At 39.0% G+C, this 15,626-nt stretch overlaps 1 protein-coding gene across 1 annotated transcript in view; it reads right to left on the bottom strand.

Annotated features, from left to right (window-relative positions):
• ARHGAP32 (Rho GTPase activating protein 32) overlaps nucleotides 1-15,626 on the bottom strand; it is a 254,003-nt gene that overhangs the window by 127,507 nt on the left and 110,870 nt on the right. Inside the window, exons 2-4 of the mRNA XM_049778210.1 lie at nucleotides 9,450-9,558; nucleotides 894-985; nucleotides 299-340 (exon numbers count right to left, since the gene is read on the bottom strand). Coding sequence (XP_049634167.1) covers nucleotides 299-340; nucleotides 894-985; nucleotides 9,450-9,554 — 239 coding nt within the window. The 5' untranslated portion in view covers nucleotides 9,555-9,558. The remainder of the gene's footprint in view (nucleotides 1-298; nucleotides 341-893; nucleotides 986-9,449; nucleotides 9,559-15,626) is intronic.

Genomic DNA, 15,626 nt, shown 5'->3' on the forward strand with positions numbered 1-15,626 from the left:
CTATATAAGAAGCGCATGCGCACAAGGACACATTTACTCACAAGAACTTTTTCAAAAATACACTAAATCAGAGGAACATTACATTTAGTGCAGAAGTTAAAACAAAAACAAAAATTTAAAAAAAACACACACACATTTATTTAAAGCATCACTATACTCTCCTAATCCTGGCCCAAGCCAATGGCCACAGGGAAAAAAAAAATCTACTTTGAGCGACTATTAGGGAATCTGAGCATGAACAGCCAGCTTCTAAACAGAAGCAGCATTTCCCACCACAAGAAACAAAACCAAACTTTACCTGTGAAGGTTATCGCAGCCCAGCAGTCCCGGATTGGTGGGTCTGGATGCAGAATGAACATTTTTATCCTCATCTTTTCTCTCCTTACAATGAACCACAACTACCTAACTCTACCAGGCTCACCAAACAACCACCAAAAAATCGTTTCCCTATTGAAAAGTGAAACGTTTGTAAACCTTCAGGTATTTCACTTAACAGTCAACTACTAGCAACCATTTTGGACTTTCTTACAGGCAGAGCTGAGTCAGAGCAAGTTCCTGGCTCAAGTAGCAAAGCTTAATTTTCAAAATGCCTGGACAGCCCATATTCTAAGAAACCTACTTGAACTGTCCCTGCTAAACAGATACTTGAAACAAATACAAAATAGACAATGGTGCAGTCATTTTGAGAACAAAAATACAGTACATTTTCTGACAAGTGAACAATTGCCAGGCCTATTCCACGAATTACAGAATTATAATTTAAAGCTTAACAGATTCAGAGATGTGGATAATAATATGGTATTCAGCTAAAAGTTTTTTTTTTAAAGAGAGTTAAGAAATGGAATTCCACTGGTAAGTATTTTTTTCAGAAACCGCACCAGAGCCCAACTCACTTTTTCACATGTTTAACCTTCATACTGGCAGTGCTGCCACATGTCTTCAAAGTAAGGTCTCCTGGAATCTCTGGAACGTCGGCTCCTCTTGCCTTAAAAACATCAAGAACAAAAGATTTATGACTAGTTCCTTAGTGCGAATGCTTTATAACTCAGAATAAATAGGCCAGAGTGAGAGTACAGCAGGGAGAGCATTTGCCTTGCACACGGCTGACCCAGGTTTAAACCTCTGCATCCCATAGAGTGCTCTGAGCATGGCTAGGAGTAATTCCTGAGTGCTGAGTCAGGAGTTCACCTCTGAGCATCACCTGATGTGACCTCAAACCAACCAACCAAACAACAAAAAATAAATAGCAACAACAACAACAACAAAAAACACAGAATAAAATTAGTAGAACAAACAAGATAATACAGTAATTAGGCATTTTCTTTGAACACATCTGACCTGAGTTTGATCCCTGGCACCACATATGATCCCCCTGAGCAATACCAGGAGTAATCACTGAGTACAGAGTAAGTCTAAATACTGTTGAGTGTGACCCCAAAACAAAAACAAACAAAAAATAACTCATGTGGCCAGAGCAGTGATGCAAGCGGTAGGGAGAGTACCTTACATGCACTAATCTAGGACGGACAGCGGTTCAATCCTCCGGTGTCCCATATGGTCCCCCAAGCCAGGAGAGATTTCTGAGCGCATAGCCAGGAGTAAATCCTGAGTGTCACTGAGAGTGCCCCGAAAACGAACAAAAAATAACTTCCCCAGAGTAAAGTTGTTAGTTTAAATGCCTCTTTACTGATCCTACAAGAATAGGAATGCGGGCCCAGAGAGATAGCACAGTGGTGTTTGCCTTGCAATCAGCTGATTGAGGACCTAAGGTGGTTGGTTCGAATCCTGGTGTCCCATATGGTCCCCTGTGACTGCCAGGAGCTATTTCTGAGCAGACAGCCAGGAGTAACCCCTGAGCAACGTCGGGTGTGGCCCAAAAACCAAAAAAATCAACAATAAAAAAAAAAAAGAATAGGAATGCATATTCATCCAATATTATCTTCTTTAAATTGTAACTTACTTGAATCTAATTGTTAAGAATAAAAAAAAAATATGGTCACTAAAGTATCTTACTTTCATAGAGAGAAATTTTTCTCCTGTGAAAACAGCATATTCTGGGGCTGGAGAGATAGCATGGAGGTAAGGCGTTTGCCTTTCATGCAAGAGGTCATCGGTTCGAATCCCGGCGTCCCATATGGTCCCCCGTGCCTGCCAGGAACAATTTCTGAGCATGGAGCCAGGAGTAACCCCTGAGGGCTGCCGGGTGTGACCCAAAAAAACCACACAAAAAAAAAAAAAGAAAAAAAAGAAAACAGCATATTCTAAAAAAAATAAGATTACAAATCAGTAAATATATGTGTCTCAGCTCAAGCCAAACTCTTTCCTGGGAGTTGTAGAAATAAACTTGATTACAATGGTTTAAAAATTGAAAGTGGTGATATGGACATAATTATAACTTGCATTTATTGAACTAAAACTTCAAAGTGACATATATAACACCTTTGACTCAGCGTGCTGATCTTTAATTTCAGTAACACATTTCACAATATCATTTCAAAAAGAAAGAAAGCTATAGGGTGAGAGAGACAGAGCTTAACAGACTAAATGAAGTTTCCTTCAAAGTGTCACATGGTCACTCTGAGCACTGCTAAGTATGGCCCCCAAATCCAAAAGATAAATGTAAACAAAATGAAAGCAGAAACTGGAAAAATCAGTAAGGTTTTCCCACCCAGGACAAATATGTAGAAAAATAAAATATCTGGAAAAGCATTAATGCCTTGTAGCTAAGATCTGTAACAAAACCTTAAGCTGAATTACTACAGCCAATATCACCAGAAACAATAAGAGAAGCATAGCGCTGAGTAAGCAGTTGAACTGAATTTATGAAAATGCACAATTTCAACTGGTAATTTTTAAATGTTGCTTTAATTTTTAAACAGTTGCATAAATGCTAAGTATCAGGATTGTTCAAAGATATATGACAATAATGTATCCGCATATAAAAAAAAGGTCTGTTGGTATATGCCACTACAGTTCACTGGAATGCCTTGTTGCTAAATGTATAATATTTATGTTGCAAGATTTATCTTTCCTAGAAGATACATCAAGAATTGATTTCAAGATCAACTACTCCTAGAAGTCTTCCAAAGGAAAAAATCAATTTACTATTTTTGTTAGTAACAGAATAAACCCCATTCTATTTTATAATTACCAGACAGATGCGAGGAACCTTTTTATAAATAATCTAAGACAGGTCTTATTCTACAGTTATTTCATAATCCTAGGTATTAGTTCACTAATCAGTTCATATTCATCATCAATATTCCTCTCCATGCTAGGGGAGGGTGAAAGTAACTAAAAATCAAATTCTGAAGGAAAATATGAAGATTACTTAGAACAGAGCTCCTTAAACTTCTAGCACTTGAGATTTCTTAGGCAAGCAGTGTCAGAAACACCCAGGATTCAATTGATTTAAAATTTGGGAGACTGTGCTGACCTCCAATGAGATGGTTGTGTTCCTCAGATTAAGAGGCTTGAATCGAGAAAAGGGCTTAAGAAACTTTTTCTTAAAGATCCTGAGAGGAAAACATTTTAGAACTGTGACTTGCACTGTCTCTGCCACCTTCAAGTGGGCATCGAAGCAGAAAAGCAGCCCAGAGAAGTTTACTTGCAACGCAGGCAGCCAGGAAGTGGAATGTCGTCCACCCTTCACCCACAACAGTGATGCAAGAGACAAATAAATAGGCATCCAGTTTTTGTATTGTCCAAAAGGTTGCATCATCTTTTAAGAAAGTATTATAAAAGTGGGGAGTGGGGCCGGAGATACATTACAGGGGTTAAGGCACCTGCTTTACATGCAGCAGATACAGGCTGGATTCCTGGAACCATATATCATTTCCTGAGCCCCACCAAAAATGATCCTGAGAACAGTCAAGCATTGCCTAACTGCATCTCTGAACAGGCGGAGTCACTATCACCTCTGAGTTTTATCTGAGAATTCCATAGTCCATTTTCCATCGATACAAATGGAAAACAGGCAGAAAAACTTACAATGATCTAAATCAAGTACAAAGCAACAATTCAACTAAGAGTGAGAACTAAATAATATATTCCTAGGCACCAAAAACGGTCTTTTGCTCACTTTCAATTGCAAGTACATTCTCACCATGTTATAGAAAAATAACCTATGTAACATTGTTTTGCTTGCTGAAAGGCTGTGACAAAATATTGTGACTGTTTTCATTCTTTAAGATATTTGGCACAAAAACTTACTTGATATAAACAGGTTTGCTGTATTTATGTTCTTTTAATGTTCCTAATATTGTGTTTTTATTAGTATCAAGCCATTGTTCATAAATTGCTCATAATTCCATTGTTCAGAAATTCAATGCATTGTTCATAAATCGACTTGAAAAATCAAAAAAAAAAAAGTAAAAAGGGGTCTTTTGGATTCAATGAGTAAACAATGATGGCTATTTGGTGGACTGAATAATTAAAGAATAACTCTTTTGAAAATGAGATCTCCAGGCTTTGCAGGCCTTGTCCCTGCCACACATCTTAGGAGAAATGAGGAAGCCTGCCAGGCTATAGACACCAGCAGCGCCTAAACAGCGACAGGGAGAACATGACACATGATGAATACAGACTGCCAAGTCACTGCCTAAAAAGACAATGATGCTAATAGAGTCCATGAATCAAACAATGGGCTGAGAAGCCTGAAAATCCTGCAGAAAACTTTTGTGAATCAATTAGTCATGAAGCATCCAGAACTATCTTCCTCTACTCTAGGCAATTCCCGAGCATATTCTGGCCATGCTCTCAATTTTTGGAAAGGAACAAATACAAATAGAACAATTTGACCCCAAATTAAATGCTCCATCTTTGTAGTTTGTTTGGGGGCCACACCCAGTGGAGCTCAGCACTTACTCCTGGTTCTGCCTCCAGGGGCTACATATGCAATGCCAGGGGTCATCCTGGGTCAGGTATTTGTAATGCAAATGTTTCACCCATTGTATTATTTCTCCAGCCCAGATGTGGTCATATATACAGGTCATATACAGGCATATATGTGTGTACACGTGTGTGTACGCGTGTGTGTGTGTGTGTGTGTGTGTGTGTGTGTGTGTGTGTGAGTGTGTGTGTGTGTGTGTGTGTGTGTATCTTGGCAGTGCTCAGGATTTACAACTGACTCAATACTCAGGAATCACTCCTGGCAGGCTCAGGAGTGCTTAAGAGATTGAACCCAGCCAGGTCTGTCATATGCCAGGCAATGCTCTATCTGCTGTACTATACCCCCGGCCCTCACTTAGCGTTTTTAAAAATTCAGAATATAGAGGTACAGGAAAATATAGTACTATTTAACTAATAAACTAATGATCTATTTTCTACATAGTTTTGAAACAAAATAAACTGTTCTAAATTTCCACTGAAACGATGTATGGAGCGGAGTCATTTAAGAATTTTCTCTTTCAGAAAATGTCCACTGATATTCATTCACAGAAAATATAGCTTTCCCAATTTATGCATGCTATAATCATCAGTTAATTATGCTTCTGAAATAGAATTTACATCAACTTCACAGAAATATCACCCGTCACCAACAAAAAAAATAATCCTAAAGAGGCAGCAGAAGCAAATTCATAGAAGCAGATGCCACATAGAGCTGACAGGAGCAGAGGACAGGATTCTGGGCGCCCCTCATTGCCCACATTCAGTGGGGCTTCTGCATTCCTTTCCCTTACTTGTTGTAGCTACTGTGTTTGTTTGTTTGTTTATTTTTAATCAAATCACCTTAATTATAAAGTTATAAAGATACTATGGTGTACAATGCTCCAACAATAATCCCTTTACCAGTGTCCTATTCCCTCCAACCAATGTCCCTAGTTTCCCTCTTGACCCCCTGCCTGTGACAGGTACTTCCCCCCTTCCCATTATCCTAGTGTGCCCTTCCCTAACTTCTCATCCCCCACTGCTCCAGTTTCTTTTCCTGAAGACCAGCCCCCCTGCTCTTTTAGAGCTTTGTTATTCCCTTACAAAGTTTCTTTATATTCCACATATGAGATCATTCTGAATCTGTTCCTCTCCCTCTGACTGACTTCACTCAACAGGACACTCTTTAGATCCATCCATGTAGCAGTGAACTGTAGGACAACATCCTTTCTTATGGCCAGGTAATATCCCATTTTACACAGCAGCTATTGTTCCAATGAGCAGGCTCATTCGTGTCTGGTCAATGTGCTTGCACTCCGTGAATGATATTCAAGGAGGCTGGTGCACACATGATCGGCAGAGTGGTCACACTTAGTTGAAGCTAACAGGTGAAGGCTGTGGTGCATTTAGGGGGGCTGGGTAGGTGACAACAGTGTTCATACATGGGTTTGCCAAGAGGGGCACTTCTTATATATTTGGTTTTTGGGCCACATCCGGCATTGCTCAGGGGTTACTCCTGGCTGTCTGCTCAGAAACAGCTCCTGGCAGGCATGGGGGGACCATATGGGACACCGGGATTCGAACCAACCACCTTTGATCCTGGATCAGCTGCTTGCAAGGCAAACACCGCTGTGCTATCTCTCCGTGCTATCTCTCCGGGCCCGAGGGGCACTTCTTGGTGTGCAGTTTTGGTTGTGGGGCTCACCACTCCTGGCCCCTCCATGGTGGGGACAGAGAAGGCTCAAGCTAAGGCAGTGAAGGACAGGGGATTGGAACTTATGACCACACACTTCTTAATGCAAACACCTTTAGCCCCTATGTAGTTTGGTACCATCCTAAATCATAACGTTTTTGCTGTGGCTATTGTTTTGGGGGTGAGAATAGTTCTTTGGAAGTCCAGGAGTCCCTCCTGTGATTCTGGGCCATGTAAGGATGTGGCTTATGCCAAGGCCCTGTGATGTGAGGGACCACCAGGGCCACCCTGGAAGTTCTAAGGAGCCTCGAGGTTACAACCTGTGATGCTCAGAGGACAGAGTGGTGTGAGGGACTAAATGGGTCGGATTTGTGTACTGTCTGTACCAAAACCTCATTGTCATCCCTCTGGCCCTACTTCACTAAATGCTCACTTGTTTGATTTTTGGGCCATACCCAGTGGTGCTCAGGGTTTTGTTCCTGTCTCAGGAATCATTCTTGGTAGTCTTGGGAGATCACATGAGATTCTGAGATCAAACTCAGGTCAAGTACATACAAGGCAAGTGCCCTAGCCACTGTACTATTGCTCTGGCCCTCTACTTTAATTTTTAAACCTCTTGTTTCCTTCATGGAATTGAACCACTATGTCCATTCACGATCGTCAAAAATTTAGGCTCCACTTAAGTCTAACAGTTATGCAAATGATTAGCATATATTTTCAATTATAATCATTTACAAATTATTATCATCTATCTTAATGTTATAATCTGAATCATTTTAATATATTTTACCAATTTTAAAAATTATTCTAGAGGAACCAGAGAGATAGCACAGTGGTAGGGAGTTTGCCTCGATGCAGCTGACCTAGGATGGACCTGGGTTCGATTCTTGGCATCCATATGGTCCCCAGAGTTTGCCAGGAGCAATTTCTTTTTTTTTTTTTTTTAATTTTTATTTTTAATTATGAGAGCAATGATGCAAAGGAAGAGGACAAGGTAAAGTTGCCGTGGAAGGACAATCACCAATAAACAGAGTTCTCAGAAGAAATCCCATTGCTGACACCTTAATTTTGAACATACAGTCAAGGAAAATTAAGAAGAAATAAAACAGAACCCATGCACAATTACTTTGTCCCTCAAGTCTCCAGATGTACATTATAACATTTCTTAGTGGTACACAAAGCAATTAAAAGCCATATTTGTGTAACTCCTTAAACATTGAAGGCATAGTATTTTTTACATTTCCATGCATATGCATATTAGTTTATGTTAACCTCAAAAGTTTAAATAGGTTTTTTTAATTTAAGGTGTAGAGTCAAAGGAGCAAAGTAAAAATGGTGTTAGAGTGGCAATTACTGTTTGCATAGGCCCACCAAAATATGGGTGACATGGAAAGGAAAAGCCTTGGCCTAAATACAAGGAGACCCTACCCCTGAAGTTTCCTGGCATAAGACTAGCTCTAGGCTCTGGCAAAACAGTTTGTCTAATCCAAGTCCTTGTATGTAGTGCCAATACAGTTTTATTTTTCAAACAGTCTCTGTTGTTGGCAAAAGATCGCCAGGAGCAATTTCTAAGAGTAACCCAAGCACCGCCAGAAGTGGCCCAAAAACAAAACAAAAAAATTATTATTCAATTCTGGCTACTGTGCAAGAGTACCCTGTTACCCCCCACTTAGGGGGGGCACACACCAGACGTGGCTTTTCCCTTCCTGGTGCATTATCTAATTTTTTTCTCCCAAGAAATATCTGCCAGAAGGCCCATATAGAGGTTTATTATTGACCCTTTGCAAGGATCACTGGCGATATTTCTGTCATACTTCCTACATGGTAGTGACTCGACATTTTTCCCTTTAATTCCTTTCTGCTTACTACAGATATTCCAGCTTTTGCTATACTGCACTCATTAAAGGGATTTCAGTACCAAAAGCAAGCCCGCCTAAAGTTCCCTGCTGGTTTGGTATATTTGCAACTCAAAGCTCACCAGCTACTTTTGAGCTTCAAAGCATAATGATTTCTGTCTTAGGAAACTCTCCCTGTCACTTTGAATACCTGCTTGCAAACAGATTTGGTCAGTGTAGAATTAGATTATTTCACCAGGTATAATTATTGTGTCCCTTTCTTTAGTGTTATTCTCTTTCTATTATCAAAACATAGGAAGTGGGTTTTAGCCCCTAGCTAGAATACTATTTCCCTCAGGTCAAGAATATTTGTTATCAGGAGTAAACCAGGACTCCTGCTATCCCTTAATTTACATCAGTAATAATACCCAATAACCCCTAGGGCCAGGAAACTTCTTTGATATGTAAGAATTTAGTCTTCCTTTTATTCTAAGGTTGCAAAACACCAAAAGCTATGTATATTTGTTCTGAAATCAAACAATGTACATTACATTCCTTTCATGTTATGACTACCTCTCTTTTCCCTTTAAATACTCCTTTGCCTAAGATTAAATTTGCCGCACTCTTGCCAGAGATGTGTTGACCCCACACTTACTGCGTGTGGTATCATTATTTCATATTTCATATTCGTCCGCTTCGTGTTTCCCCCTTATTCCAGTGGGAATTTATCTGACCCACTAAGGTTTTTGCTCAGGGACGCTAACACGTCCGCAGCAGCACCCCAAATTTTTGACTATAGTACTGACCACCACTTGACACAATTATGTACTTAATTTATTAACTGTTCCTCTTACTCCCTTAAACTAAAGCTACTTGAAGGCAAGAAATGTATGTTTTGTCTAGGGCTCAATCGTGCCTAGAATATTCACTTAATAGAAAAAAGTACTAGGGAAAAAAGTAAAAACCAAAATATTGTTTCTGAGAGAAACACTTACTCAGTTCTTGTTCCCAATATAAACATTTTCATAAAAATAGGCTCAAAGTTGCTTTACCATTGCACTAAGTGTTTCTTCCCAATCAGGTCTCTCTCGAGGGTGAATGTTTCGATGTAGTTCTGGAACAAAATCATCCTCTTCAGAATGGACCGAGGACTTCATCTTCCTAGAGATTAAAATAGGAGACCAATAAGAATTCCATTTCAATGAAATCTTTTCCGATAATCGCAATTCAAAGAGCAAAAAAAAAATGGTGTCAGACTAGAAGGTAGTTTCATGGCTCAAATTGATTCACCCTTTCTCCTGCAACAGCACCTTTATCTGACTGATAAAACATCTGCCTTTATTCCAGATGATAAAAATGAGAGCTCCAGGGGTCAGTGATGGCACAGGGATCATGCCATATGCTGGATATTCATGGGACTTAGTTCTGTCTCTGGCACAAAAGACCATATTCAAGCACTATTGGGTATAGCACTGCCAGGATGGGCTGAGGGTTTCTGGCACCTCTAGGCAGCATCACATCTCCTGGTCCTAGGATTGAACAATCCATCTCACTGGGCAAATATCTCTGATAGAAGTACTGCCATTTGGGAACCTCAGAGTCCCAACAAAGTACGCAACCTCATGCACACTCCAACCCAGTGTGTTTGAGCAAAAAGGCGAGGAGTGCCAGTACAGCAGCAGCAGGTCTGTGACCACCAGAGGTAGACAAATTCACATGAGCAAAACGCAAAAGTGCATCACCTTAGTGACTGCCACAACCAAGTATGTGTGACCAAGTGGCTATTATGACAGAGGGACAGAAAGACGAAAAAGTGTCAACTCACACTGGCACACATGATGCCAAACGGGGGCAGAAGCTGGACACAAGGAATTGTATTACTTCATGGATAGGAAAAAATCAAGTCACAGATTCAGGGAGAAAGTAAACTGGGGAGAGGGGCTTGGCCAGGAATTAAGAATTGAAGGGTTGGGCCCAGAGAGATAGCACAGCGGCGTTTGCCTTGCAAGCAGCCGATCCAGGACCAAAGGTGGTTGGTTCGAATTCCAGTGTCCCATATGGTCCCCAGTGCCTGCCAGGAGCTATTTCTGAGCAGACAGCCAGCAGTCACCCCTGAGCACCGCCGGGTGTGGCCCAAAAACCAAAAAAAAAAAAAAAAAAAAGAATTGGAGGTAATAATTGAAATTTTTCACTTTCTTCATTCTATTAATAATTTAAAATTCTCAGGACCAGAGTGATGAGATAAATAGGTAAATAAACATAAACAGATAGTGATAGATTGATAAAGAGATAGACAGTGACAGACTGACAGACAGATAGCATCAAGGGCAAGGCACTTTTCTTGCATGCAGTTGACCCTGTCTGATCCCCAGCACCACATATGGTGCCCCTCAAACACTGCCAGTAGTGAGCCCTGAGCATAAGGCCAGGAGACAGCTCCTGAGCACTGCCAAGTGTAGCCAAAACCAATAATATCAGCCCAAAAGAAAGTTCTTTCTGAAATGTTTAAAAAGTAATGGTAACAAGTGTTCAACTTTATGAATGAATTAAATATCATCTAGGTTTATAGTCTGAAAGAATAAATTTTATGGTATACGAACTGCATCTCAATAGAAAGTGATGGATTTTAAATCCCAACTGAACTAAATAGGAGCCTTTCATTTTGACACTTTTATAGTGCCAAATCAAAAAGGACAATAAAAAAAAACCTGCATACAAAAGTAACAGCTTTACAATATATAAAGCAAAAATCTGCAAAAACTAGAAGGGAAATGATAGAAGCTATAATCACAGTCAGAAATTTAACAGATTTCTTAGTAACTGATAGATTAGGCAGACCAAAAACTCCTCAAATACATAGGAGATCTAAACCATATAATTTTTCTACTCAAACTAATATAAGCCAGTAGACCCAATAACTACCGAAATTACAATTTCCCCCAATATTCTAAGTCAGTTACAGCTCAATAACCATGGAAAGGACATGTACTAACGACATCATTCTATGGCATCATGTCCAAAGTCAGACAAAGTACAACTATTAGGACAAGAGCCAGAATGATTCCATTTGAGAAAGGCCCTGGCCAGGTTTTGTAGAGTACTAGAAATAATCCGTATCTTGATTGGGTTTACGGTTACACAAGTTTACACATTACTGTATTTATATATGTTCTTCAAGCTACGTATATTTCAGATGTGTGAACTTTATTATATGTAAACCACACCTTATAAAGTAAAAGTTTATTGGCCAAAATTAACACATGATTTTAAAAGGTATAAATAAAAGTTTATATACATTTTGTACCATGTAACAATGAATCAATTCCATAAAGATCTAATATATGTTCATTTGACTCTTTTGTTCTATGTTTTCTACATTTATATACAAATTTTATCATTGAAGAATTTCACATCTAACAAGAAAAGCCACAGTATACTATCAACTATAAAACCTGAAACTAAAACTATGATTGTTTTCTGTGAAACAATTCCATATTTGAATCTAGCTATTTTCAATTGAGAGAGAAAACAAAAGAGAAAAACACTTTTCTCAAATTGTGGGAACCAGCCTTTGCTCGTTAAAAAAATTATCTAAATCTTTGACACACACTTTGTATTTACTTAAGGTTCATAACTTACGAAATGTAATGCTCAACAGTTTTGAAATTCCACAGTGGAATGGCAGAGATAAACCGCCTGAGAAGTATAGACCTCAGGAATGCCTTCTGCCAGGTCTATCTGTTCAACCCTGGAATAGGCAAGCAGCAACAGAATTTTGCCCTTTTATTTTAACTCTCCAAATCTTTGTTTTAGAGTCTCCTGATGAGTACTTAATTATTTCAAAACTTTTTCTATATTAAACACAACTACATGGTGCTATTAATTTATTTGTATTCAGAAACAACTAAAAACACATTTTCAATGGCAATAGACATTACATATATGAGTACACATATGTATGTTATATATGTGTTATAGATATGTTTATCTATTAGACCTTTTTCTTTTAGATTGTTGATCTTTTCTTTATGTAGTTAGTTTCTATACTAAAGAGATCAGTTATTACTTGGTCTCTGGATTAATCTCAAACATGTCCGAGGTTTATTTTTGTTTTGCCCATTCTTATCATTAACTTACTTACATGTTTATTAGGTAGAATATTGCTAGCTATGCACAAGGTATATTCTTTTCATGTACAGTAAATGTCTTCATTTCCTCTCAATAATGCTTTACATTTTATTTACTATTCAGTTTATTTCCAGGTACATTAAAATTGTGTTGGTAGCACCTTAAAAATGTCTGTGGCATTTAGGCAGATATATCTCAAGAGGTAGATCACATGTCTAGTATGTGATCCTAAGTTTGACCCCATACAAAGTGACCACACACTGTGCCTCTACCCCAGTATCACTGGCCCATAAGGTCCCCGAGCAATAACCAATCACCCCTGGTCCTTGCCAGGTTGAGTTCTGCTGAGTGCAGCCTCTATTTTTTTTTAACGGCACTTTTCCTTCCATTCTATCTCTAACTGCATTTGATATGCAATTATTCATCCTATGTTCCAAATAAGAAAAATGATACTAATGAACCCTTCTCAGTCTTTGTAGGTGTATAAGAGAATATTCTCCTTAAAAAACACACTTTCTGCATGAAGATGACAGGGAAGTGGGACTTCCACACCAATCCACCAGACTGGGCAGGGGACAGAGAGATTCTGCTGCCCTGAATGCTTCCATAAGCTCCTTTCCCTAAGGTCATAGAAAGAACTACCAGTGGAACGTCAAAGTCAAGACTGCTTTCTTTCAAAGGAAGAGATCTCTTCTGAGACTGAAAAATCTAAGAGCAAAGAAGGAAAATGAATCCATCACATACCAGGAGGATCCTGTGTCTACAAGCCAGAGATCCTGGTCAACTTCTGGAAGAAGCAAAAGAGGAGAGATCAGAAGGAAAAGGGTGGCCACAAATCATTTCCCCCTCCACTGATGAAGCCTCCTTCATGCACTTTTCATCCACTTCTCACAAGAATGGAAGAAATACTCACCCCAAGGAAATCATGAAATTGTAAAATTGTAATGAAAAGAAACATAACAATCAATCTGAAGGGCTTTTAGTGTGAGTGTCTACACCAACAAGCAGCAAGGCAGAGGTGGTAGACAGCATGAACTTCCATAGAAAACAGGGAAAGACGGAGAGATAGCACAGCGGCGTTTGCCTTGCAAGCAGCCGATCCAGGACCAAAGGTGTTTGGTTCGAATCCCGGCGTCCTATATGGTCCCCCGTGCCTGCCAGGAGCAATTTCTGAGCCTGGAGCCAGGAATAACCCCTGAGCACTGCCGGGTGTGACCCAAAAACCAAATATATATATATAAAAAGAAAACAGGGAAAGAGGCAAAGAAAGGCAGATACTCTTCTTCACAGCCAAAAACATAAATTTGGTTAAGCCAAATAATAGGACATGCATACTGAATGAATAAAATTGCAAATCTAGAAAAAGACTAAAAGACTAAAAGAGGTATGGCTCAAAAACCAAAACATAAGTAAACAAAAATAAATATAGGCTATCATTTTTTAACAATAATTGAATTTTTTAAAATAATACAATATTTTTAAAATTAAAAAAAATTTTTTTTCTTTTTTCCCCAACAGAACCACATAACTTCAATCATCTTGTTCTGCCTCATAAAATGGAGGGTACCAGGACCAAACAGTTGTATGAACATTGAGTAGAAGTAAGAAATGATCAGACTCAAACACCAAACTCAAAGTCAATGACCTCAGAATCGATACCCAATCTACAACAAGCTATGCACAGAAGGGAGCAGTGACACTAGCAGTTCGGGGGGGGGGGGGGCAAATGAGGGAGATATGGAATGCATGCTGGGAATAAGGGTGGAGGGAGGACAACACATGGTGGTGGGAATGACCCTGACCCTGATTCATTGTCACTATGTACCTTAAATATTACTGTGAAAGATATATAATTCACTTTGGTCAGTCACAATAAAAATTATTAAAAAAAAAAAAACTTAAAACATTTTCTAACATGATGACTTGATTCTATAGTTAAAATTCATGGAGGTCCACCATTAGAGTATATGCAAGAAATCAGCCTGATTTTCAAAGAACTGATCTGAACAAAAAAAAAAATCAAGAAAATATCCATCAAAAAATATATATCCATCAATAAGTGGATCAAAGCAGATACATTAAATTGGATATAAATAAAAAGTAGCAACAGTAAGCACTGGACAATATGTATAGTCAAATCTGAGTTGATGACAAAAATAATAGTAAACATATCAAAGGAAATGAAACTGGGAGTGAGATAGTAAAACAGTAGTAAATAAACGGGTACAAGAAAGTCATCTAGGGAGAAGGGGACTGAGAGGAAGAGAAGAAAATGTACTCTAAAGATCATAAAAGAAAAACAGAAGGGGGGCCGGGTAGGTGGCGCTGGAGGTAAGGTGTCTGCCTTGCAAGCGCTAGCCAAGGAAGGACCTCGGTTCGATCCCCCGGTGTCCCATATGGTCCCCCCAAGCCAGGGGCGATTTCTGAGCGCATAGCCAGGAGTAACCCCTGAGCGTCAAACGGGTGTGGCCAAAAAAAAAAAAAAAGAAAAAAAAAGAAAAACAGAAGGAAAGAGAGTTGTAGCAGGAAAAGACAGCACTGGAGTGGGGAAACAATACCCCAACAATTTTCCAAATGCTAAGGGGGAAAATACTCATGAAGTATGAGAGTACAGAATGAGAAACTACTCACTTTGGGAAGGAAAAGTGTAGAGAACCCTGGAGATAAGTACTTCAGGGCAGAGTAAAACTACAGAGTTTAAGAAACTTGCTTTGATGCAGCAAAGCACTGATGGTCTCCACTCTGATCCCCTAAATTAAATTACTGATTTTTTTTTTTGCTTACTCAAGATTATAATCTTTCTAGAATACTTATAGTAGTTTCAAAAGGAAATGAACGGTATGGCTTTATTAAAGTTTTAAATAGTTTGGTATTTATTTTCATTAGCAAATGTTAAATACACAACTATGTGTTAAGAGTTGGTTTCCATGACAATTTCATTTACCTTTTTTAAAAAGCATTTACTACAGTTAAAAAATATATTTACAGTGGCCTATATATGCCAAGACCATCAATTCAGCACCATAGCAGGGCTTAAGACCCATGGACACATACCGTGTGAAAAATGTTAAGGCAGCAACTCAATCAATACACAGGGGGTT

Source organism: Suncus etruscus, chromosome 8 (assembly GCF_024139225.1).
Source record: "Suncus etruscus isolate mSunEtr1 chromosome 8, mSunEtr1.pri.cur, whole genome shotgun sequence".
Taxonomy (NCBI): Eukaryota; Metazoa; Chordata; class Mammalia; order Eulipotyphla; family Soricidae; genus Suncus; species Suncus etruscus.